This window comes from Ursus arctos, unplaced genomic scaffold (genome assembly GCF_023065955.2).
Source record: "Ursus arctos isolate Adak ecotype North America unplaced genomic scaffold, UrsArc2.0 scaffold_28, whole genome shotgun sequence".
Lineage (NCBI taxonomy): Eukaryota > Metazoa > Chordata > Mammalia > Carnivora > Ursidae > Ursus > Ursus arctos.
The window spans coordinates 5,403,477-5,430,556 of NW_026622963.1; the positions used below are offsets into that span (position 1 = coordinate 5,403,477).

A 27,080-nucleotide genomic window follows, 5' to 3' on the forward strand; every position below is an offset into this window, starting at 1 on the left:
CTCTCAGTCTCTCTTAAGATCTATTTCATATTAGAGAACTACTAACTCCCCTTCAAGAACCAAGTGCAAAAAAAAAAAAAAAAAAAAAACCAAAGTATAAATGAGTTTTCTTTTGTTACATACTATAACTTTTTCCCCCCCCTTTTCCTTTTTTTATAACTCATTTTTAAGGAAGTATGACTGGCAACTCAAGAAAGTACATGGCTCACTGAACTGGGGGGTCTAATCACAAGTGTTCACCTTGTTTAAATAAGCTTTCTCTCCTGTGTAACTTTTTATAATTTTTTATAATTCAACGCAGAACCACTGGTTACAGAAGTGGTTTTACAGAGTTTCCCACCTCTGCCGTCCTGTGAACTTCTGGATGTCAACGACGAGCAAACTCTCCCCCGGCTGATCGAGGCGTTAGAGAAACGACACCACCTACGGCAGATGATGATCGATGAGTTTCACAAACAAGGTAAGCGCCAAACGCGGTCTGCGATCATTGCCCCTCCAGAAATTTGCAATGAGTCGGAGTTCTGTGGTGGGGCAGATCTCTGAGGAAGGGTTAGCTGTTTCTGCACTTTGTAGTGCTCAAGGCGTTGTTCAATTAGACTGACAAGGAACTTTCCCCACAGCTCGTAAAACAGAAGAAACAGGTGGGTGTGTATTCTCTCCCTTTTTTAAACCTACAGTGAAGGACATGAAGGAATAATAGCTACCTTGGTTTTCGTTCCTACTACTTACTTGCAAGGCACTTCATAAGTATTACATTTTAATAACTGTCTTTGGGCAAATGACTTCATCTTCCATTTCTTGGTCTCCCTATCTGCAAAGTGAGGATTTTAACTGTTCTTACCTCAGAGGGTGTTGTGGGAGTGAGATAATATGTGAGAATCACGTAGAACAGTGAACAGCCTGGTACGTACAAGTGCCCAGTGAGTAGGTCTACGATTTTTAATCATTGATTCATTTGAATCAGCAGAGAAAGGTGTGAGATGAGTGGTAGCTATATCCCCATTTTGAAAGGAGGAAATGTGCTCAGAAAAATTAAGTAACTTGCCCAAGTGCCATAATTCGTAATTGCTATACCAGGGACTTCAAGTCGGATCCAGTGGATCCTAAATCTGCTGTTATTTCTGTGTTTGCATTTGTTCTGAAGCAAGTTCCTTACCCGTACGGGCTGACAAGGGAATGCCAGAGTGCAACATGAAAGACTCCGTGTTTTTCAGTAAAAACCAGCTTCTAGGACTCTCTCCTGTAGATCTGGGAACCAAACTCCTGACTCCCTTCTCAACCTCTGCTGCAGACTAATGCTCACGACTTGCCTGAGTAGCTAATACCGGTTCACACAAGCCGGTTGCACTGGCTATTTTGGGATTGGAGTAAACTTGGCCTGCATGCTTCTGTTTCAGCTGTTACGTTTAAAGCATTGTTGCAAGAGTTCGACAGTGCCGTTTTAAATAAAGAAAACTACATTCAAGGAAAATTAAATGAAAAAGAAAAGGTGATCTCCGGACAGAAATTGGAAATAGAACGCCTGGAGAAGAAAAACAAAACTTTAGAGTATAAGGTTTGTTTTGGCATGATTCCGTGGATGTGCGTGCTGGCCGGTCGGCACTGCTCTCTGTCTGACCTGGCTCTCGGCCTCCTGGCCTTCCACCGCTTACTGAGGGAGAGACACTACCGGGTTCCTTACTAATCTCCACCTCACCCCAGAAGAGGAAATGTGAGTGAAGGGCTTTAGAGGGGTAATATACTCTTTAATTTTCTGAGTTAGACTTTGGCAATTGGCGAGAATGTTCTTGGACCAAACAAGTGAGTTTCTAGAGGCCTTTCATGAGTTTAGCTCTGGTTATGGCTTGCTTTTTGACTTAGGACTCTAGGTTCTCTTATTTGTAGAGTATCATTTAGGGGGTACCCATTCATTCTAGACAGAAGCTCATCTCAACCAATACAGTGTTCTCTCTTCTGAAAACAGCCTAAAAACAAAATTCAGGTCTAATTTTAGGGGAAAATCATTTTCACAAGAAGTCCCGGAAAGCTTTCTCTTTTCTGTGAGGATCTTGTTTAGAAGTTCTCACTTCTGGGCACAGAGGTAGGAATTCAGATGACACCGTAGAGGGAACCGCTCTCTCCATGATTTTTCTTTCCACAACTATGCCTGCATGAGCACATCACGAGAGCGGTTAGTTCACAGCTACACGCAGTGTTCACAAGCCAGATCCTGAGCAGAACGGTCTGCCTTCCCAGATTGAGATTTTAGAGAAGACAACTACTATCTATGAAGAAGATAAGCGCACTCTGCAACAGGAACTCGAGACTCAGAACCAGAAACTTCAGCGGCAGTTTTCTGACAAACGCAGACTGGAAGCCAGGCTACAAGGCATGGTGACGGAAACGACCATGAAGTGGGAGAAAGAATGCGTGAGTGTCCCCTGCGGGGCTTACCTCCGGGACGGTGACCGACTTCCACCCGTGGTGTTCTGAATCCGTGTTCCGAGGCCTAGGGTTTTGGTGGCAGCGGCAGCAGGAGCTACTGTTCGGTCCATCCTGTTTCCTTTCTCTGCCCTTAAAACACGTGACCAGTGAGCCGGCACAACAATGTGTGCTTGCTCTGGGAGGACGATCATTCTTAGGAAACGAGGTGGCTGGGTGGTCTGGGCTGTCCGCCTGGTGTGACTGAATTAGACGTGTGTCCCTGTCGCTAACCTAGGAGCGCCGGGTGGCAGCCAAGCAGCTGGAGATGCAAAATAAACTCTGGGTCAAAGATGAGAAGCTGAAACAACTGAAGGCTATTGTCACTGAACCCAAAGCTGAAAAGCCAGAGAGACCCTCTCGGGAGCGGGACCGGGAAAAAGTCCCTCAAAGAGCTGTCTCCCCATCACCAGTACCTGTAAGTTTCTCGTCCGTTGCTGGGTAGTCACTTGCATTAGAGAACATTTGTTCAGATGAGGCAACTTTCTAGGGCGCTCCCTTTGTTGTTTTATATTATTGTATTTCTCCAACTTCTCTATGTAAATAGTTCTAAATTCAGCAGAAACACAAATTTAGTGCAAATTCAGAATAAAACATTGAATAACTCCGTAAAAATAATTCTAACGTGCTAAAATGATAGAAAAGCAGTGAATTGTTTCTGTCGGTGTTTCAGTCTTGCTCATTAATTTCTCTTCCATTTTTTTAGCTTTCTAGTAACTATCTTGCTCAGCTTCCCGCCGGCCAGCAGCTCCTGAGCCAGCCGCAGCTACATAGGCGCTCTAACTCTTGCAGCAGCATTTCTGTAGCTTCCTGTATTTCGGAATGGGAGCAGAAAATTCCTCCGTACAACACACCTGCCCATGTCACCTCTATTGCAAGGCGTAGGCAGCAGGAGCCAGGACAAAGTAAAACTTGTGTCGTGTCAGACAGAAGGCGAGGGACGTACTGGCCGGAAGGCAGGGAGGTGGTTCCCACACTCAGAAATGAGGTAGAGCTAGAAGAGGACCTCTGCTGCAGGGTCAGTGCCAGCGCTCTCTCAAAGCGTCGTAGCCCTAGCGTCGGGGTTTGGTGGGGGCTTTTGTGACTCGATTTGTTCAGAAAGTTCAACGGAAAGATGGACGAGCTCCAAATATAAACAAGGTCTAATTTTTCTGATATTTTGAAAAAATCGCCCTGAAACTGAGGCCTAGCTCTTCGTCTGAAAAAGCCATTAACACATCTGGCCACAGCGGACCACCAGCGACCGTGGGTCACTGGGGCGCGTCCCAGAGTAATCCGGGCTTCTCATTTGCATAAGCTAATGAGCAGCCGCAAAATCAGTGTCTCAGAGCACATCTTCCATTCTTTTCTTTGTTTTCCTTCCTCAAATTTTTTGCTGCTTTTGAACTTTTATTTTTAAAATTGTTTCCTCAAACTTATTTTGAAAAGTTTCACACTCAAAAGTTGAAAGAATAGTACAGACAGTATCCTCCTTTCCCCTTACCTAGATTTACCAATTGTCATTTATATAATCATTTTTTCCTTGAACTTCTGAAAGAAAGTCCCTACACTTTGTGACATTCCATCCTACTAAGGACATTGTCCAGTATAAACAGTCTTTAGCAAACCTAAGAAAGTTAACATTAACTGAATAAATATCCTCTATTTTTAATCTATGATCCTAACAGAGTGAATGCCCGACATGTGGTTGTTATGTGTCTTCAATCTCTTTTAATATAAAAGAGTCCCCCCGCCACACATTTTTTTTTTTTTTAATTTTCATGACATTGACTGTTTTTGAATAGTCCAGGCCTGTTGTTTTGTAACTACTGAAGGTTTGCATGTCCAGTAAATTGCTTTTAATCTCAAGACCTTTATCTCAACTTATAAGGGCTCGGCCTCAGTCAAGGGTGTTTAAAGAAATTCATGTTTAAGTCTTCTTCTTAAGGATTAAGGTAAAGTTTTTCCTTTGACTCTGAATAAACGGACCAAGTTAATATTGTGGATTTATATTTAGTAAAATCTTACTGTAGCTCTTTTAGAATTTGTTTTTTACAAATTAATCTAATACTATTTTGCTTTTAGATTTTCTTGTATAATTTAGGGTACAGATAAGCTTCATTTAGATGGCCTGCACTCCTGCTTTTTAAGGGATAGTGATGAATTGCAAGGTATTTGCCAAGACAACAGATGATTCTAAAGCCTAAGTTCTTTACTTTGCAAATTTTGCTTGAAACCTTTTTAGGGAGCAAATTATGGTGACTGGGCTTTCTGATCAACTCTAATAAATCCCCTTTATTTTTCATGAAAGTTTACAGAGTGAATACTACTCAAGGCCTGCTTATGCCTGGTCATCATTAATGTGGTATCTAATTTGGATCTTAGATATTTAAGAGGATTTACTAGAGACCCTTTAACTTCTCACTTGAAATCAAATCTCTTTAGAAGTGCAGCAAAGTTAAGGCTAGTCTATGCATTGAGGTTTATTGGCCAAAAATTGTCAGGTGGGCTGAATTTATACTGCAGTGAGAAAGAAGTTGTAAATATCTTTGATTCCATAAATGATAGTAGATTGTAACAATTATCTTTCTGAAGCTAGTTTCTTAATGTATTTATTGCTAAATGTGTTCAGGAGAACGATCACCTTTGCTAAATGGTAGGCCATGAGAGCCTGACTTTCTTTGTTCAACATCAGGCCACTTTAAGAACGGAAGGTTTCCTGGGTTGCTGGAGGCGTGGGCATCTTTCACGGCCAGCTCTGTCACCCAGGTTCTGCAGGAGCAATGACTTACCACTAGCACGTCAGCTGTTGCTTGCGATTACATAAGGGAAATGCTTCAGTTCTCCAGACAGGCATTTTAAAGTTGGGATCTTTGTACGTGACCAGCTTGGAAGGATTTGGCCTGTGACAGACTGTTTCATTAGCTTTCAGTTATACAAACAGGAGACGTTTGAAGCAATGAGTTGTCTTTGGAACTATGTCCTGTACGTGAAATACTTTTTCTTAGACTGGATGTGCTAAATTTAACTTTCCCAGATTTACATGATAGTTGACTGGAAGCAACTAATTTTTTATTGTATGATTGATTTGAGACTGATTTGATCCTACATTTTTAGTTTGGTTCTTGGAATCTTCATGAAATGTTTGATAGTTGGTATGTTTTAGCCGTTATTGTGTTTGAACTTGTCATGAAGTTCTATTTGAGATTTTAAGATCTCAAAGTAGTCAGAAGTACTTCATTTATATTCTCAATCATTTTATACATATGGTTCTTATTATACCTTATGTTAACATTTTGTCCATTAGTTTTTACTTATTTATTATCTTTGTATACAGAGTGTTTTCTCTTTTGTTTAGAGGTCTGTGGCCATGTTTAGGGCTTTTATTGACCTTATTTGAAGTTTTTAACATAGTTGTGGACCTGACAGATTCCCTAACAATAGCAGGCACAACGGCCTTGACAGAGAATGTAAAATGAATTCTCCTGAATACCACTTACACAGGAAAGCCTAGCGGCATAACCAGAACTTCCAGTTCTGTTGGAAGGGAAGCTCCCTGGTAGAATGTATAATAGACAAGTGGTATTCAAAGATGTTTATTGGTTTTGTGGTTAAATACAAAGAGAACATTTACATTATCTGAACATATTTAGCTTTTGGAAAAGGTTCGTGGGTTTGTTTTGATACTGTCATCAACTAATGTAGCCCAACCTGCTGCACTTCTAATACCCTTAAATTAATTCTGGGTTATGCTTGTTTCTTGATTCCTCTTTCAACCTGATCAGAACGCACCACCAGTTCGTCTCCGCCACAGACGATCTCGCTCTGCAGGGGACAGATGGGTAGATCATAAGCCTGCCTCTAACGTGCAAACTGAAACAGTCATGCAGCCACATGTCCCTCATGCCATCACAGTATCTGTTGCAAATGAAAAGGCACTAGCTAAGTGTGAGAAGTACATGCTGACCCACCAGGAACTAGCCTCCGATGGGGAGATTGAAACTAAACTAATCAAGGTAAAAACAAACTGACACAGGACGAAAAACATACAGAAAGTCAACTTCGCAAAAAACCACTAACTTTTCTGTTCCTTTGATGACACACAGGCAGTGTCAACAAAGATAAATGGGTGTTGGTACCACCTTTTTGTTTGTTCGTTAGAAAACTAAAGGAACTGCTCAGGCTGTAAATCTGCTAAACTTAAGGACTCAATCAGCTGCTCTCTAGGGAATGAGGCTCAGATTCTCGGGATTCTGTTCGAGCCACTCCAGATCTACCATGTGCTTGTACAGTTAGTTTTACTAACAGTTACTTCAAAGTAAACCCAAAGAACTCTTACCATTTGTCAGTTCCAGATAAAAAGCCCACGTTAAAATGTGACTTATCAAAATTTCTCATTATTGAGCTACCCAGAGCCCTCTCCCTTCCCTCGCCTGTAGAAAATTTGTCCTTTGATCAGAGAGTCAATGAATAATCACGGAAGTAAAAGCCAACCGGAAAAAGTTTAGAGGATGGTTCTTAATTACAGCCAGAGTCATCAATAAGACTATAACATGAGGGGGTGGTGCACCCAGAGGAAAGTATAATGCCTTAGAACATTTAGAAATTTCTGGTAGATTTCTTAATCGTTGGTGCAGTCTTTAAATTATAGATTGAACAAAAAGGAGTATTATTTTTTGCAATTTAAGAATGTTACTGATTATATTGCATTGGACTTCCTTGGTTAGTGAGAGAATTTCTGAAGTATTTTAATAGCACAGTCTGAAGCACCATCTGGTTTTGTGAATAGGACTTTATTACTGTTTCATGGAGAATCTTAAGTTCAGTTTGAATTACATGTTTATCATTCAGGTATATCAAAGCATAACGCTGACCTTTTCTCGGCTTCAGGGTGATGTTTATAAAACAAGAGGTGGTGGACAATCTGTTCAGTTTACGGATATTGAGACTTTAAAACAAGAATCGCCAACTGGGTGAGTGATCCTCGGATGTCTCTCTTCAGAGGGCTGTAGTTTTCTTAGCTGCTTATTCTTGCAGAACACAACATCCTCTAAGAGGTAGCATTATCGGAAGGAGTGCAGTGATATCCCAGTTCTAGTATTTTTCCTGTTCTTAGATGCAGAAATAATTGTTGCATCTTCTTGCCCCTTTTTCCAGTCGAAAACGAAGATCTTCCACAGCGGCACCTGCCCCACCAGATGGCACAGAGTCTGAATGGACTGATGTAGAAACCAGGGTAGGCGTAAAAATTAAATATTTGTCTGCTTCATAGAAGTTAGGGGCAACCTATTTTAACCCCCCGGCTCCGGCTTTTCCTGCTCTCGGAAGCAGCTGAGGTCTGACCTCACATCGCCAGTGCAGCCTGCAGGCCCGTTCTCCGCAAACCTGCCAAGGTTCTCACGTTTGTTTGGGTCTGCTCCTACTGGAGCGCTCTGGTTCAAGGTCCCTGTTTGCAGTGGAGAGGGACAGGGCCTGAGAATCGAGTCAGAGCGCATCACTGTAGAGTAACAATTCACATCAACTTGATGGGAGTCCTCACAGAAGCACAGGTTCCCAGGGAACTGTTACTGTTACTCTGAAAGAGCACAGGAAGGGCAGGCCAAGCGCTGGCCCTGGGCGCTAACCTTCCCAAGGAAATTACCTGCACACCCTAGAGACCCTTCCAGCTCACCATCTTTGTGGCCTATGTCAAATAAACCGCACGCGCCTGGCACTTTAACATAGGTGTCTGTGCTGTACTAGAAAGCAATGTGGGACTCCACCGCGGTTGAACCATCTGAGCAGAACTGAGTTTGTAGACTGTAGAGAGAGGAGCTGATCTTTCCCTCTTCTGTAATTTTCCTCAGTGTTCTGTGGCTGTGGAGATGAGAGCAGGATCTCAGCTGGGACCGGGATATCAGCATCACGCACAACCCAAGTGAGTCCTGACTAACTGGGCCTTTCTGTGTGTTCTCCCTCCTCCAGTATTTCCACTATCACCCCTTCTCCGTACTCTCCACTTTGACTGAAGAGGACGTTTGTGGTTTTTGTTTACCCCTGGGAATATGTGGGCTCCCTAGCAGACTGCCGCAGCAGGGCTGAGAACCTCCGAGGGCTTGGTGGGAGCAGTAACAGGAGGTGACGGAAGATTGCTCACGCTCGGTCCCACTTTGCTAGGGCTCCTAAAGCTCTCTGAGGTGGGCTGAGAGCCCCTGTAAGGCGGGAGGCGGGAGGCTTTAGTCAGGGATGACAGCTCTTCGTGTAATTCACTCTTTCCAAACTTGCCTGTTGGTCTCATTATAGCGGTAAGTGTTCACTAGAATAAAATGGAACAGTGGCATTTATGGTTGGGGAAGGAATCACACTTTTCCTTCTATGAAGCACATACCTAAGGGTCTGGTCTATTCTTTTTCCATATTAGTAAAACCCCTTTTCAAATGTTTACCTATATAAGTCTTCCTGTCCATTTTTTTTTTTTTAGGAAGATGGGCAGAGGGAGAGGGAGAGAGAGAATCTTTTTTTTTTTTTTTAAAGATTTTATTTATTTATTTGACAGAGATAGAGACAGCCAGCGAGAGAGGGAACACAAGCAGGGGGAGTGGGAGAGGAAGAAGCAGGCTCATAGCAGAGGAGCCTGATGTGGGGCTCGATCCCATAACGCCGGGATCACGTCCTGAGCCGAAGGCAGACGCTTAACCACTGTGGCACCCAGGCATCCCCTTCGTGTCCATTTTTAATACACGTATTCCTTAGGCAAGTTGGAAAATCACTGCAATAGGATGAAGGCAGGAATCCTGCTTTTTAAACTTAACACTGGATACACATATCTTATAACTGTTACTTGCTTTCTCAGGATTTGAACTGTCTCAGGATAAAACCTGAGTTCTCATGAAGCCTCTCCTAGGAGATCCAATTGCTATGAATGTGTCACTGATTCCAAAAGTCAATACTAAATGCTGGTTTTCACGTTTTAGGCGCAAGAAACCGTAACCTGACAGTCTTGGTGATGTCTCCAAAGCCATGCCAGGAATCTTCTCACAGCTCTGTTGAGTATCACAGACCTCAGAGACCTCATACACTGGTGCAGATCAGAGATCCCCCTATGGCTCCAAAGATATCTAGGATTCAGCACACTCTTTATATTCTCTGCCTTGCCATATGAACTTTTTAATAATGCTATTGTTTTGTATATTTCTTGTATACTTAATAACTAATTCCCACAAGTGTTTTGTCCTGGGTGATTAAGGAAAAATATATGTAGATCACACTTTATTTGTGTGTGTGACTTTTCCTGCTCTTGTCTGAATACTTCTTAAGGTTTTATAAACAAAACAAATGCTGCTATAGATTAGCTTGCAAGAATGCACTTTAGACATATTTGACAATTCAAACTTTCAAAATAAGGATGTCAGTAACTGGCCAATACTAAAGCCATTTTAGGAAGTTGTTTTGAATTTTGTGTATATATATATATATATCCACTTTCTGACCTTTAGATATGCGAAAAGATTGAAATAAACACTAAGAAATACAAAGATGTGTGACCGTCATTTAACACATCCTCTAGTGTCACGCCTTGCACTGAGCTGATGTGCTTTTGTTTCTCTCCTGTTGGGGCTACCTGTTTGAAAGCACACAAAGGAACAGCTTCAAAACAGGGTACCTCTCCTGCCCAGGGACCCATTTCTTCCCACAGCACAGCTTTGAGGAGGGACCTCCTTGATGGGGAGAGGGAGAGGGAAGGGGAACACGCAGGACCATCAAAGGACACTGAAGGATCCCTGGGTCTGCTGTGGGATCTCAGCAGGAGGTCCGCACAAGGCCCTGTGGGAGTACCCTGTTCCACGTTCCCCTACCAGCCTGTCGGCAACCACAAAGCACGGTGCCTACGTGTGCCCTCACCGCATTCCTCTGTTGCCGGCTTCGGGACTGGCTGCTTTTACGTGCGGGCCCGAGAGTGCCGCTCCAGAACCAGCTCAGGTGAGGAGAAGCCAAAAACCTGAGCTACTGCACCACCTTCTGGGAAACAAAAGAAAGGTCTGCAATCCCCGATCTGTCGAACTGTAACAAAGTCAACAACCAAGTGAGCTATTTCAGCGCAATAGCAGAGGTACATTTAATCAAGCACGATAAAAAATCACGGTAATGCGGTATCACAAAAAAAATTCTCCAGCAACTGAACCCAAAGGTGCAAAATATTGTGATTTAACTGACAATTCAAAATAGCTATTATAAAGAAATTTGATGAGCTTATAAGAAAACTCACGGGATTCAATTTAGGAATAAAATTACTGAACAGGAGGTGTTTTTTTTACCAAGGAGTTTGAAATTTTTAAAAAGAACCAGACAAATTCTAGAGTTGACGAATTCAGTGAATGAGACGAAGAAATGCATTACAGAGCCTAGGAAATAGGGCAGATCAGATTGAAGAAGGAATTAGTGATTTGGAGGATAGGAATTTAGAAATGACCCAGGAGAGAAGAGCTAAGATTTAAAAAAAAGAAACTGAAGAAACCCTCCAAGAGCTCTCACATATGATGAGAAAATATAATAGTCTGCCAGAAGGAGAAGGGGAAAAGGGAGCAGAGAGTGTATACAGGGAAACACAACAGAACTTCCCAAACCTAGGGAAGGAACTGGAGAAGTCCAAGAAGCTAACAGAATACTCTATTATCTCAATGCAAAAAGATGATCTCCCAGACACATTATAATGAATTTTTTTTTTTAAAGGCACCCAGGGACCAAAGAAAGTAACCTACAAAGGAACCTCCATTAGTTTATTGGCGGGTTTCTCAGAAATTCTACAGACCAGGAGGGAGTGGAACGACCCATTCAAAGTGCTGAAAAATAAAAACTGCTAGCCCTGAACACTTTATCTGGCAAAGATATGCTTCAAATGTGAGGGAGAAATACAGGCTTTCCCTACAAACACTGAGGGAGTTCACCACTAGACCTGCCTTGCAAGAAATACTGAAAGGAGTTCTCCAAGCTGAAGTGGAAAGATGCTAATTAGTGACAAAAAAGCATATGAAATAACTTACACTCTGGACAGGGGTGAAAAACTTTTAGAAAACTGTATATTGGAATGATGTGTTAGCCACTTTATTTAATATAATATAATATAATATAATATAATATAATATAATATAATATAATTAATATAATATAATATAATATAATATAATAATATAAAGGAGTCCATAAAAAGGACTCCTTACATGTTTTAGGTAAGCCACATGGTAATCACAAAACAAAAATCTAGAGAAAAGTCATAAAACATAAAACAAGGGAGACTGAGCAAATCATCATGGAAAATCATGTTATAAAGGCAGACAGAAACATTGGGAAAAAGAAACAACCAGAAAGCTAAATATAAGAGGCAGTAGTATTAAGTCCTTCAGATCAATAATCACTCAATATAAATGGATTGAATTCATCAATCAAAAGGCACAGAGTAGCTTGATGGATAAAAACAAGACCCAACCATATGCTGCCTATAGGAAACTCATTTCAACTTTCAAGATACACACAGGATCAAAGTGAAGGAATTAAGAGAATATTCCAAGCAAGCAGAAACCAAATGAAAGCAGGAGTAGCTTTACTTATATCAGACAAAATAGAGGTCAAGCCTAAAAACAAAAAGAGAAAGAACGTCATAATGATAAAACAGTCCATACATCAGGAAGACAGAACAATAGGATGTACGCACCCAACGTTGCATCACCAAAATTTATTAAGCAAATACTAACAGATCTAAAGGGAGAAACAGACAACAATACAGTAACAGTAGGGGACTTCAGTACTCCACTGTCAGCAACGAACAAATCATCCAGGTAGAAAATCAACAAAAAAACTAAACTGAACCACAGAACAAAGTAACTTAACAGACGTATCAGAGCAGTCTATCCAACAGAGACAGAATACACATTCCTCTTCAGTGCACATGAAATCTTTTCCAGGACAGATCACATGATAGGGCATAAAACAAATCCCAGCAAATTTAAGACTGAAACCACATCAACTATCTTTTCTGACCATAATGGTATCAAACTAGGAATCAACAAGAGGGAGACTGGAAAACTTACAAATATGTGGACACTATACAACATGCTTTTGAATAACCAATGTGTCAAAGAAGAAATCAAAAGGAAATAAAAAATGACCTTGAAACAAATGAAAAATGGAAATACAGCATACCAAATCTTACAGGATGCTGTAAAAGCAGTTCTGAAAGTTTATAGCAATAAATGCACATGTTAAGGAATTAGAAAAAATCACAGATAACCTTTCCCCCCGATGAATAGGAAAAACAAGGCCAAAGTTAGCAGAAGGAAGGAAATTATAAAGATCAGAGTAGAAACAAATGAAACGGGGACCAGAAAAATGGAAAGGATCAACAAAACTAAAGGCCGGTTCTTTGAAACAGTAAACAAAATCTTTAGCCAGACTAAGAAAAAAAGAAAGACTCAAGTAAGAAATGAAAAAGGACACATTACAGTCGACATTACAGAAAAACACATGACCATAAGAGATTACTATGAACAACTGTATGTCAACAAATCAGACACCCTAGAGGAAATGAACAAATTTCTAGAAATACACAATCCACCAAGCCTGAGTCAGGAAGAAAGGGACTATCTGAAAGGATGAATAATGAATAAAGAGATTGAATCAGTAACGAAAACCCTCCCAACACAGAAAACCCCAGGACCAGATGGCTTCACAGGCAAATTCTACCAAACCTTCAAAGAATTAACAGCAGTCCTTCTCAAACTCTTGCAAAAAAAAAAAAAAAAAAAAAAAATGGAAGCAGGGATAGTTCCAAACTCATTCTATAAGGCCAAATACCAAAGAGAGAGAAGGACACCACAAGAAAACTAGATCAGTATCCCTGATGAATATAAATGCAAAAATTCTCAACAAAATCTTCGCAAACTGAATTTGAGAACACGTAGAAAAAAGTACACACCATGACCAAGTGGGATTTATCTCTGGGATACAAGGATGGTTCAATATATGCCAATCAATGAATGTGATATATCACATTAATACAATGAGAGATAAAAACCACATGATCTTAAAAGGCACAGAAAAAGCAATTTGACAAAATACAACATACTTTCACAGTAAAAACCCTTGCAGATGGGATACAAATGGAACATAATCAAGGCCATATACAACAAACCCACAGATAACATCATACTCAATGGAAGAAAAAAATGAAAGCTTTTTCGCCAACATCAGGAAGAAGACTAACATGTCCCCTCTCAGCAGTCTTACCCAACAGTCCTTGCCCGAGCGATGAGGCAAGGCAAAGAACTAAAATCCATTCAAATCGAGAAGGACGAAGTAAAACTGTCACTATTTTCAGATGATAGGATTCTGCACATTGAAAATCCCAAGGCTCAAACAAAAAACTGTTGGAGCTAATCAATGATTTCAATAAAGCTGCAGGACACAGAACCAACACACTGGAATCAGTTGCATTTCCGTACACGAGGTGTGAAACAACTGCAAAAGAATAACCTTTTCCTGCGTGAATTTTGGAAGATGGCAGAGCAGGAGAGTCCTGAGCTCACCTTGCCCCACGGACACGCTGAGCCAACAGCTGCATCTACACAACTAACTCCACAGATGACCTGAGGACGGACAGGACAGACCTTCCGCAGCTAGTCACAGGGAAGGCCACATCAGAAAGCGGAGGGGGGCGGAGACGTGCTTGGGAACCACACCCCCAGTGCGCCCGGCCACAGACAGGAGGGACATCACAAACACAAAGAAGCAAGAGGATGACAGCCCACACAAGGCACGCCCAGCACTGAGGACCCACACTGGGGAACAGGAGTCCCCATGACATCTGGCTTGGAAACCAACAGGCCTTCAGCCCAGGAGCTTTAAAATTCAGAGGGCGGTGATGGGAAACTGAGTCCCCACCCTTAAAGAACCAATATACTAAATAACCTGGCTGGAGACACAGCACGGAAACAGCAGTTGGAAAAGCACCTAGGGTGCCCCTGAAAGACACATACTGACTAGTTTCAGAATGCATGTTGGAGAGGTGGGGATCTGCAGGAGATTTCTGCAGAACAAAAGTGCTGGCAGGCACCGTTTCTCTTGTCCCCCAGCCTAGACAGCTGATGCTCGCAGGGGCCGGCACGGAACCCTTCATGGAACCCTCCATCTACTTCGCTAGCATTGCGTGCTCCGCCCGGGTGCTCTCCTGCAGATCTGCCCAATCCAACCGCCTGCCTCCCAGGTGTCCCTCCGAAGTGACTCCTGTCCTGAGGCGTGGTGGCAAGGAGCCCCACACCACCGTGCCGGCGGTTCTGCAGCTGAGCCTCTTAGCTGACAGCGCATGGGCTAAGCCCTGCCTGTCGGTGCGCCCACAACGGTGGCAGAGACGCCAGGTGCAGACAGCTGGACCGACTGCCGGCCCTGTCCGCTCAGGAAACCCGCCACCACTGCAGAGGCCCCTCAACGGGGGTGGGGGTGGGGGGGGTGTAACTCCCAGGATGCCACAGCAGGGATGCAGGCAAGTGCAGCTGGTGGGGCAGAAGGCAGGCACAGCTCAGCCACAAGAGGGCACACACAGCCCACAAACGGGACACCTCCGAGCACCTGGTCCTGCTGAGCATGGGGTGGGGGGGCTGCACCACAGGGCACCGCAGGACCTCTCCTACACACGGCCACTATTTTCAAGACTGGGAGATAGAGCTGATCTACCTAATACACACAAACAGACAAGATGAGGAGACAAAGGAATATGTCCCAAATCAAAGAATAAGACAAAAATCAGAGTAAAAGACCTAAATGAAACAGAGATAATATGCTTGATAAAAAATTCAAAGTAATGGTCATAAAGATGCTCACTGGACCTGAGAAAAGACATCATCGTGTATAATAGCATTCACATTCTAGAGTGCCAGACGGAGAGAGAGAGAGGGCAGAAAATCGTCTGAAGAAATAACAGCTGAAAATATCCCCCCTCTGGGGAAGGAAACAAACATCTGAGTCCACGAAGCAAAGACGGCCCCTAACAAGGTGAACCACAGGAGGTCCAGACCAAAACACATAATAATTAAAATGGCAAAAAGTAATGATAAAGACAATTTTAAAAGCAACAAACCAAACCAAAACAAGATACAAGGGAAAACCCCTGAAGCTATCAGCTGATTTTTCAGCAGAAACTATGCAGGCCAGAAGAAAGTAGCAAGATATATTCAAAGGGCTAAAAGGGAAAACACTTAACCAAGAATACTTTACCCAGCAAGGTTATCACTCAGAAAGGAAGGAGAGAGAAAGTTTCCCAAACAAAGGTTGAAATTAAACTGGCCTTATAAGAAATGTTAAAGGGGATTCTTTAATTGGGAAAAAAAAAAAAAAAAAAGGGCATAACTAGAAGAAAATAATGGAAGGAAAAAATTTCAAAGATAAAAATAAACATACAAGAAAGGTAGCATGTTAACCACTTACAAAGCCAATATGGAAGTTAAAACACAAAAGTAGTAAAATCAATTATCTCTACAAAATTAAGCAAAGCATACACAAAAGAATGCAAAATATGACATCATACACATAAAACATGGAGAGGGGAGTAAAAATTTAGAGGTTTTATAATGTGTTCAAACTTAAGAGACCATCATTTAATACAGACTGCTAGATACATATGATGTTATACATGAACCCAACGGTAATCCCAAGTCAAAAACCTGTAACAGAGGGGCGCCTGGGTGGCTCAGTCGGTTAAGCAGCTGCCTTCAGCTCAGGTCATGATCCCAGGGTCCTGAGATCGAGCTCCATGTCCGGCTCCCTGCTTAGTGGGGAGTCTGCTTCTCCCTCTCCCTCTGTTGCTCCCCCTGCTTGTGCTTTCTCACTTGTGCTCTCTCAAATAAATAAATAAAATCTTAAAAAAAAAAACAACAACCCTATAACAGATACACAAAAAATAAAAAAAGGGAATCCAAGCATAACACTAAACAAAACCATCAGACCACAAGGGAAAAGGGGGAAGAAGTAGAAAAAAGCAGAGAAAAGCTACAAAACCACCGAAAAACAATTAACAAAATGGCAATAGGTACATACCTATCATGATTATTTTAAATGCAAATGGACTAAATGCTCTAATCAAAACACAGAGGGTGACTCAGTGGGTTAAAAAAAACAAGACCCACCTATGTGCTGCTTACAAGAGGCTCACTTCAGACTGAAAGACTCGTACAGACTGAAAGCGGAGGGATGGAAAAGCATATGCCATGCAAATGGAAACAACAACAAAAGCCATGGTGGCAATATTTATATTAGACAAAACAAACTTCATTACTTTTTTTTAAAGATCTACTTATTTGACAGAGAGAGAGAGAGAGCACAGCCCACATGCACATGGGTGGGGGGAGGGGGAGAGGGAGAGAGAACCTCAAGCAGACTCCATGCAGAGCCTGACCTGGGGCTCATTCATGACCCTGAGATCACGACCCGAGCCAAAACCAAGTCTGACGCTCAAATGACTGCACCTCCCAGGTGCCCCCAGACAAACAGGTTCTAACACAGTGTAGCAGAGGACAAAGGAGCACTGCATGATGATAAAGGGATCACTCCTTTGAGAGGGTGTAATAACTGTAAATATCTATGCACCCAACATGCAAACACCTCAATCCATAAAAGCAAATATTAATAGACATAAGGGAAGAAATTTACAGTAGCATGATAATAGCAGGGGATTTTAACACTCCACTTATATCAACGGCTAGATCATCCAGACAGAAAATCCGTAAGGGAACAGTGGCTTTAAACAACTAATTATTAGGAAAAAACTTAACCAAAGAGGTGAAGAACTTGTCCTCTGAAAACTAAAACACTGATGAAAGAAACTGATGATGACACAAATGGGAAGATATACCCATAAATTATTAGAATTAATATTGTTTAAAGGTCCATACTACCCAAAGCAATCTACAGATTCAATGTAATCCCTACCAAAATACTAACAGCATTTTTCACAGAACTGAAATGAGCAATCCTAAAATTTGTATGAAATCACAAAAGCCCGCAAATAGCCCAAGCAATCTTGAGAAAGAAGAACAAAGCCGGAGGTAACACAATCCCAGATTTTAAGATATACTACAAAGCTGTGGTAATCAAAACAGTACAGTCCTGGCACAAAAGTAGACACACAGATCAGGGGAACACGACAAGGAGCCCAGAAATAAATCCACACTTACATGACCAATTAATCTATGACAAAGGAGACGAGAATATATGGGGAAAAGACAGTTTTTCAATAAATGGTGTTGGGAAACCTGGACAGCTACATGCAAAAGAATGAAACTGGACCACTTTCTTGCACCAAAATAAACTCAGAATGGATTAAAGACCTACATGTGAGACCTGAAACCATAAAAATCTAAAAGAAAACACAGGCAGTCATCTCAGGGAATTTGTCCTTAGCAACATATATATGGATCTGTCTCCTCAGGCAAGGGAAACAAAAACAAAAGTCAACCACTGAGACCACATTAAAATAAAAAGCTTTTGCACAGCAAAAGAAACATCAACAAAACAGAAAGGCAACCCACTGAATGGGCTAAGATATTTGCAAATGAATATATATATCCAATAAGGGGTTAATGTCCAAAATATGTAAAGAACTCATACAGCTCAACACCAAAAAAATACAAATAATCTGACCTAAAAAGGAGCAGAGGACCTGAGTAGACATTTTTCCAAAGAACACCTACAGATGGCCAAGAGACACGTGAAAAGATGCTCGACATCACCCATCATCAGGGAAATGCAGGTGCAAACTGAAATGATACATCACCTCACACTGGTCAGAATGCCGAGTGTCAAACAGACAGGAAATAACAAGTGCTGGTGAGGGTGTGGGGGAAACAGAACCCTCACGCACTGCTGCTGGGAATGCAGACTGGTGCAGCCGCTGTGGAAAACAGTATGGGGGTTCCTCAAAAAATTAAAAATAGAAATACCATATGATCCAGTAATTCCACTACTGCATATTTACCCCCCAAAAATGAACACTAATCTGAAAAGATCTATTTCCTCCTATGTTCATTGCAGGGTTGTTTACAATAGCCAAGATATGGAAGCAACCCGAATGTCCATCAGTGGATGAATAAAGAACATGGGTCATACACACACACACACACTCTCACTCACACTCACACACACTCACACACGCAAGGGGACTGTTACTTGGCTATAAAAAAGAATGACATCTTGCCATTTGCAACAATCTGGATGGATTGAGAGGGTATAATGCTAAGTGATATAAGTTAGACAGAGAAAGACAAAGACCATATGATTTCACTTACACATGGAATCTAAAAAACAGAACAGACTCTTAAGTACAGAGAACAAACTGGTGGTTGCTAGAAGGGAGATGGGTGGAGAGACGGGCAAAATAAAGGGGACTGGAGGTACAAACTTCCAGTTGTAAAATAAGTAAGTCACAGAGATGAAAAGTAGAGCTTAGAGAATACAGTCAATGATACCGCAATAATGTGTAGTGACTGATAGTGACTACACTTATCACGGTGAGCAATGAATAACGTACGGAACCGTGGAATCAATCTGTTATATACTTGAAACTAATAAAACATTGTATGTCAATTATGTTTCAATAAAAGGACTGTTAAGTCTAAGAAAAAGAATAATGGTCACAAAAAAAAAAAAGAAAGAAAGCTTTTGCATTCACAGTAGCATCGAAAACAATAAAATACTTAGGAATAAATTTAATGTAGGAGGTGAAAGTTCTTGTTTTTGTTATTTTTAAGATTTTATTTATTTATTTGAGAGAGAGAGCGCGCGAGCACAGGCCGGGGGTGGGGGGAAAAGGGCAAAGGAATAAGGCGACACTCTGCCGAGCAGGGATCCCGACACGGGGCTCAATCCCAGGACCCTGAGTTCATGACCTGAGCCGAAGGCACACGCCCAACCCACTGAGGCACCCAGGCACCCTGCAGGTGAAAGTTCTGTAAAACGAAAACTACAAGCCTGCTGAAAAAATAGAAAAAGACATAAACAAATGGAAACACAGCCTGTGTTCATGGATTGGAAGCATTAATATTGTCAAAATGTGTATACTACTCAAAGCAATCTATAGAGTCAACACAATCCCAAATACTAATGCCATTCTTCGCAGAAACAGAAAATAAACTGTGAAGTTTGTATGGAACCACAAAGGACTCCGAGTAGCTACAGCAATCCTGAGGAAAAAGAACAAAACTGCAGGTACTGCACTTCCTGATTTCAAACTACACTACAAAGCTATAGTCTTAAAAACCATACGGTACTGGCACAAAAACAGACACGCTGACAAACAGAACAGAGAGCCCAACATTAACCTCTGCTTATACATTAAACTAATATTCGACGAGGGGGCCAATAGCACCAAATGGGGAAAAGACAGACTCTTCAACATATGATGTTGAGAAAACTGGATGAGCACACGCAGAACACTGGGACTGGACACCTATCTTACACCACACAGAAAAATTCAAGTGAAATGATTACAGACTTGAAAGTAAAGACTCATACTATCCAACTCCGAGAAGAAAACATGGGGAAGAAGCTCCTTGGGGCCGGTTTTGGCAATGATTTTTGGATACGACATCCAACAACAGAAGTAAAAACCAACAGAAGGGATCACATCAAACGTAAAAGCTTTTGAATGAAAGAATTAACAAAATGAAAGGCAACCTACAAAATGGGAGAAAGTTTTTGCAAATCGTACATCAGATAAAGGGTTAATATCCAAAATACATAAAGATTTCATACAACTTGATACGAGAAAAGCAACCTGATTTAAAAATGGGGAGAAGAACTAAATAGACATTTTCCCAAAGAAGACATCCAGACGGCCACCAGGTCCATGAAAAGAGGCTCAACATCACGCATCATCAGGGAAACGCAAATCAAAACCAAAAATGCTGTGTCACCTCACAGGTGTTAGAACGGCTATCATGAAGAAGACGGAACAGTAAGTGCTGGCAGGGATGTGCAGCGGAGGAAACCCTCGGGCACTGCTGGTGGGAATGCAAACTGGCACAGTCACTATGGAAAACAGTGTATGGAGGTTCCTCGAAAAATTAAAATTAGAACTACAATATGATTCCACTTCCGGGCATTTACCTGAAGAAAATCAAATCACTCTCTTGAAAAGACAGCTGCACTCCCAAGATCACTGCAGCACCATCTACAACAGCGGAGATACAGAAACAACCGAGTGCCCATCAGTAGGTGAATGGATAACATAACGCGGTGCGTGGCACTCACGCACGCACGCACACACACAGAGTATTATTCAGCCACGAGAAAGGAGGACGTGCTGCCACTGGCCACAACATGGACAGACCCTGAACACCTGATACTAAGTGCGGTCAGCCAGACAGAGAAAGACAAGTACTGTCTGATATCACTTACGTGGGGAATTTTAAAAAGCCAAACTTGTGAAAATCAAGAATAAAAGGGTGGTTATCATGGGATGGGGGGCGGGGAGACAAGACAGATGTTTTTAAGGGTACAAACTTAAACCAAGTAGTAAGTCAGTCCTAGAGATCTAATGCACGGTGCATGGACTACAGACAGTAATACTGTATTACAAACATCAGACTTACTAAGAGACCAGAACTTAATTATTGTAAGTACTATAAAGGAAGGATAATTATGTAGTGTGATAGAGATGCTAATTACTGCCACAGTGGTAATCATATTACCATATGCAAATGTATCCAATTCTATACTATACGGTCTTGTACACTGTAAGTTTACAAAATACTATGTCAAACACACTTCAGTAGAAAAAATGAAAAGTAGAATTGTTGCAATTGTAAAAAAAAAAGGCAGTAGAAAATATAAAGTAATTTGACATTAAATTGATAATGTCTTTTTTTGTGTAACCACCATTATATTTATGCATTTGCTCTTCTAGACATTTAATCAAAAAACCTGGTTGGGGGACAACTTAAATTAGAAAAAGTACTACTGAAAAACATGGTGAAAGAGACATTCTTAGCTAGGTAAACACACAGTTTTCTCTGATTAAATTAGGGTTTCTTCGGAGGCTAATTTTTTTTTTTACAATGATAATCTGTTTTATTAATAGTGAAGGTGTGATATTAGTCCACCAAATCCACTCGTCACTAATAGTACAGTGGTAAGCAATGTCACAGTTGTGTTTCTAGAATGCTCCAGAGCACTAAAGTTTAATCCTGTTTCAGTAGATGTGACTGGATTTAATCTCTCCATTTCTTATTTTTAATTTTTTAAATGGCATATTGCTTAGTCTTTTGAAAATACATCTCAACAGGACATTTGTACTACGATAGGGGAATGAGGGGTAGCAGAATCTGTCTAAAGTAAAAGTACGATGTAGGGGCGCCTGGGTGGCACAGCGGTTAAGTGTCTGCCTTCGGCTCAGGGCGTGATCCTGACGTTATGGGATCGAGCCCCACATCAGGCTCCTCCGCTATGAGCCTGCTTCTTCCTCTCCCACTCTCCCTGCTTGTGTTCCCTCTCTCGCTGGCTGTCTCTATCTCTGTCGAATAAATAAATATAATCTTTAAAAAAAAAAATAAAGTAAAAGTACGATGTTGAATCCATTTTAAGTCCCATAACTACACATAATAAAGGGAAATGCATGGGCAATTGATGTTTTGCTTAAATAGTTCTAAACATTTGCGAAGAACAGCTGTGGTTAACTGGGTGCTCAGTGTTTGACACCCTGTACAGGTGTTACCTGTAATTTACAGGTGAAGAAACAGATCAAGAGGATTAATGACTTGCTCAAGGACCCCCAAAATCATAAATGGTGGAGTTGGTATTTAAGCCCAAGTCTGAGCCTGACATCAAAGTTTTTAACCACTTTGCTAATGATTGCGTCTCATTTTTACAGCTTAAATAAAAATTTGTTAACCCTAGATAGTTACTTTTAGTTGATAATTTTGTTTTGTTTAAGTAAGCTCTATGCCCAGTGTGGGGCTTGAACCCAGGACCCCAAGATCAAGAGTCACATGCTCTAGGGACTAAGCCAGCCAGGTTGGCCTTACTTGATAATTTTTGATGTTTTGCAAAACAGGACAGTTATATTTTTTCTTACTGGTTTGTGGGACTTATATAGCTTTTGGGGACTTTGGACCTCATATCTTCTCCCAAGCTGACATTTTTTCACTTTGGTTATGGTGTTTTTTAAAATAAACTTAATTTTTAGAATTATTTTAGTTCTACCAAAAAATTGTGAGGATAAAGAGTTCCCTTATAGTCACAACCAGCTGCCCCTATTATTAACATATCAGCATATGTTACAATTAATAAACCAATATTAATATATTGTTATTAACTAAAGTCTATATTTTATTTAGAATTCCTTAGTTTTCACCTAATGGCTTTTGTCCTTCCCCGGGTCCCATATAGGAAACCACGTCACATTCAGTCATTGTATTTCCTTGGGTTCTCGGTTGTGACAGTTTTTCAGACATCGCTTACGGTTTCTTTTGGCTCGTAGTTTCCAATTTTAATGTAATCAAACCTATGAATCTTTCCTTTATGTTTTGTGCCTTAAGAAATTTTTCATATACTCTTAATAATAACAAATTCCTGTTTTCCTCTATAATTTTAGAGTTTTCCTTTTCACATTATATATGATGAGGATGGACTTAAAAATATTCTTTCCACATTTCCATATGGATAGAGAATCAATTGTCCCAGTGCTGTTTTTTTTGAAAAGGTACTCTTCCCCCCTAACCACTTCACTTCCCCGTTTTATAGAGCCATACCTCTGACTTACTAAGTTCCCTTATGTATGAGAGTGGATTTTTAGGGTCTCTGTCTTATTGGTCTGTTTATCATCTTTAATGTTAACGACACAGTTTTAATTCATTCAGCAGGTAGTTATTTGAGTGCCCCCTATGTGCCAGGCTTTGTTTTAGGCACAATTAATGCAGTGGCAAATCAAAGTGTGTGCCCTCCATGGAACTGACATTTAAGTAAAGCCTCTATTCTTACTCTAAAACACTGCCATAATTACAATTATGTAATTGACTGAAATTACATAATTTGAAGAGAATTACCCACTTTAAGATCTTTTCATCTGTGAATATGGTATATCACTCTATTTAGGTTGCCTTTGATGATGTTCCATAAAGTTTTATAATTTTAAAAATAATGACCATGCACAAACTGTTAGGTATACTCCTAGAAACTATATGATTTTTGCTGCTATTGTATGAGGTGTATTTTTTAATACTACATTTTGTAACTGACTTCTGCTGAACACAGAAATGCTGCTGGCTCTTGTGTATTAATCTTGAATCTAGCTACTTTGCTGAACTACTTATTAGGTTGATTTCTTTGTTTATGGAATCTCTTGGAACTTCTGGGTAAATAATCATATTATTTATGAATAACGAGAGTTCACAACTTTCCAATTTAATACCTTTTTCTTGTCTTATTGATATGGCTAAACTCTAAAACAGTAATTGAAGTAGAGGCAGAGAAAGGACACATCCTTGTCTGCTCCTGATTTTAAAGAGTAGGTTTTAAGTTTCACCATTAAGTATAATGTTTGCTGTAGATTTTTAGTAGATATCTTATCAGGATATGGAAGTTAACTTTTCTCCCAATTTTCTAAGAGTCTATGTTAAGAGTTACTTAATTTTATCAAGTGGTATTTCTGAATCTTTAAGAATTTCATCTAGGTTTTCCTCTTGGTTAATGGATTACTTTCAACAGAATTATGCTGAACTATCCTTAGTCATGATATACCACGGTTTGATGTACAGAACTGCATTCAGTTCATTAAGCTTTAAGTTTTTCCAGTTTTACTGATATAACTGACATTCACATTTTAGATTTTTGTGTTTATACTTATAAGTGAGAAGAACTTATAATTTACCTTTCTTACACTCTAAGGTTCAGGTTTTGCTACTACAGTTATAAAACAATTTGAGGAACAAAACATTGATTTAAAAGGTTTCTTATTAGTATAGTTTAAGACAGGCGATATTTTGTTTTACATTGTGTTGCTGTCTCCTATTTGCCAGATCAGTTTTTTGCTTTGTTTTGAAGTACACTGGGGGCGGGAAAGGGGGTGATTATGTTTTAGACTGATTCACTTTGGCTTTGGAAATGTTTGACTTGATAGCTTTACCTTTTTCCACCCAAATTCCACTATAATTGCTTCTAGATTTGGATGAAATTCAAAACAAGTTTTATGTTTAGAAAGCTTGGTAGTTTTTAAAGCTTTTTAAAATTTTTGGGATATTTAGGGGTACCTGGGTGGCGCAGTTAACATCTGACACTTGGTTTCAGCTCAGGTCACCATCTCAGGGTCCTGGGATGGAGCCCTGTGTCAGGCTCCCCACTCAGCAGGGAGTCTGCTTGTCTCCCTCTCCCTCTGCCCCTTCTCTCTGCTCCCTCCACCCCCCCCACCCTCTTCCTGCTCGGACACTCTCCCTCTCTCCCTCCCTCTGAGATAAATAAATAAATCTTAAAAAAAACCCAGATCAATGGCACAGACATAAACCCATTCATATATGGTCAATTAATTTATGACATAAGAATCAAGAACATATTATCAGGAAAGGAAAGTCTCCTCAATGAATGGTGTTGGAAAACTGGACAGCAACATGCAAAAGAATGAAAATGGACCACTATCTTACATCATACACAAAAATTAATTCAAAATGGAATAAAGACTTGAACGTAAGACCTGGAACATAAAACGCTTAGAAGAAAACATAGGCGGTAAGCTCCTTGACATTGGTCTTGGCAAAGATTTTCTGGATCGGACTCCAAAAGCAGAGGCAACAAAAACTAAAGTAAACAAGTGGGACTACATTAAACTAAAAACTTCTGCACAGCAAAGGAAATCATCAACAAAATGAAAAGGCAACCTACTGAACAGGAGAAAATTTTTTCAAATCATGTATCTGATAAGGGGTTCATATCCAAAATGAATAAAGAACTCCTACAACTCAATAGCAACAAAAATTCCACAAACAAATGGGCTAAAGATCTGAATAGACATTTTTTCAAAGACATACAGATGGCCAGCAGGCACACGAAAAAGATGCTCAACATTACCAATCATCAGGGAAATCAAATTAAAACCACAGTGAGCTATCGCCTCACACCTGTTAGAATAGCTGTCATCAAGATGACAAGATAACAAGCGACAGCAAGGATGTGAAGAAAAGGAAACATCTGTGTACTATTGGTGGGAATATAAACTGGTGCAGGCGCCGTGGAAAACAGTACAGAGGTTCCCCCAAAATTAAAAGTAGAACTACCATATAATCAAGCAAGTCCACTCTAAGGTATTTATCAGAAGACAACAAAAGCACTAATTTGAAAAGATATATTCATTCCCATGTTCACTGCAGCATTATTTACAATAGCCAAGACACAGAAACAACCCAAGTGCCCATCAATGGATGAATGGATGAAGAAAATGTGATACACACACAGAAGATTATTACTCAGCTGTGAAAAAAAAAAAAGTATAACACCTTGCCATTTGAGACAACATGGATGGACCTCGAGGGCATTATACTAATAAGCAAAAGAAGTCAGAGAAAGGCAAATACTGTATGATCTCACTTGTATGTGGAATCCAAACAACAAACAAAATAAACAAACCAAACTCAGAGATACAGAGAACAGACTGGTGGTTGCCAGAGGGGAGGTGGAATGGGTGAAGGGGCTCAAAAAGTTACAAACCTGCAGTTGTAAGTCACTGGATGTAATGTACAACACAGTGACCATAGTTAATAATATTGTGTTTCATATTTAAAAGCTACTAAGAGTGTAAACTTCAAAAATGGTTGACATGTTTTGCAATGCACACAAACATCGAATCATTATGCCATACACCAGAAATAAAAGTTATGTCAATTACACCTCAAAAAAAAAAAAAAAGCCCAACTCTCAATGTGAATCCAACACCAATTTTATTAAGCTTCAAAAGACACAAAATGGCAATGCAGCTCCTAGACAAACAACAGTTACTTCAAGAAGTCTTGAACATCTTAAGGGCAGTTTCAAGACACTTCCACCCAAACACAGAGTGCCTTGGTTACAAAAGAAAAAAAATGAAACTGACATGGAAAGTTCCCCTACATTCCCAATAGATTTTTATACTGATAATAATAGTACTTACCTCTTATGCGGTGTGAGGATTAAATGAATCCTTGTAGAGTGTGGCTCAGTGCCTGGGCCCCAGCAGGCGCTCCAACGCTACTGCTATCGTCACGCTGCAAGCTTCTCGTCTCCTCCTACGTCACTTAATTTATCCCCGACGCCGCGCTAAGCACCGGAGGCCCCCAGGCTGAAATTTAGCTCCTGCGCTCCAGGTGGTCACAGCCAGCTAGGGGAGGCTGGCGACGTCATTAAATGTCCAAATAGTGTCACACGGGCTGCAGTAGATGGGAGTGAAACCCATTTACTTAGATAACTTTTTCCTAAAAATTTTTTCACTGTTCACAAGCCCTGAGGTTTAGCCGAACCCAAGGAACTCACAGCTGCAGAAAACCCCAAACTTTTTGAACTCGCTAACGAGCCAGTCGCGCTTTGTGCGCAGGCGCCAACAGTGGTCGGCACGGGCGGTTCTCGCTCCGCCTCTTCCGCCAGGCGCAGGCACCGATTGGTTC

The 27,080-nt window shown here is 40.7% G+C and overlaps 1 protein-coding gene and 1 long non-coding RNA gene across 4 annotated transcripts in view; one reads left to right on the forward strand and one right to left on the reverse strand.

Annotated features, from left to right (window-relative positions):
- Nucleotides 1-9,953, forward strand: part of KIF23 (kinesin family member 23) — a 26,392-nt gene extending 16,439 nt beyond the window's left edge. For 2 of the 3 annotated variants that reach the window (XM_044391945.3, XM_057303706.1), the window contains 10 exons: nucleotides 302-460; nucleotides 1,398-1,555; nucleotides 2,236-2,409; nucleotides 2,699-2,878; nucleotides 3,167-3,478; nucleotides 6,225-6,455; nucleotides 7,330-7,412; nucleotides 7,597-7,675; nucleotides 8,286-8,356; nucleotides 9,393-9,953. In XM_044391945.3, coding sequence (XP_044247880.3) covers nucleotides 302-460; nucleotides 1,398-1,555; nucleotides 2,236-2,409; nucleotides 2,699-2,878; nucleotides 3,167-3,478; nucleotides 6,225-6,455; nucleotides 7,330-7,412; nucleotides 7,597-7,675; nucleotides 8,286-8,356; nucleotides 9,393-9,408 — 1,463 coding nt within the window. In that variant the 3' untranslated portion in view covers nucleotides 9,409-9,953. The remainder of the gene's footprint in view (nucleotides 1-301; nucleotides 461-1,397; nucleotides 1,556-2,235; nucleotides 2,410-2,698; nucleotides 2,879-3,166; nucleotides 3,479-6,224; nucleotides 6,456-7,329; nucleotides 7,413-7,596; nucleotides 7,676-8,285; nucleotides 8,357-9,392) is intronic. The other variant, XM_057303707.1, reaches the window with a different exon arrangement.
- LOC130541949 (uncharacterized) lies at nucleotides 111-27,056 on the reverse strand. The gene is made up of 3 exons (XR_008956092.1): nucleotides 26,591-27,056; nucleotides 2,877-10,479; nucleotides 111-2,722 (listed from the first exon to the last, which is right to left on the reverse strand). It is a non-coding gene; the product is annotated as an uncharacterized LOC130541949 (long non-coding RNA).
- Nucleotides 27,057-27,080: the final 24 nt, after the last annotated feature.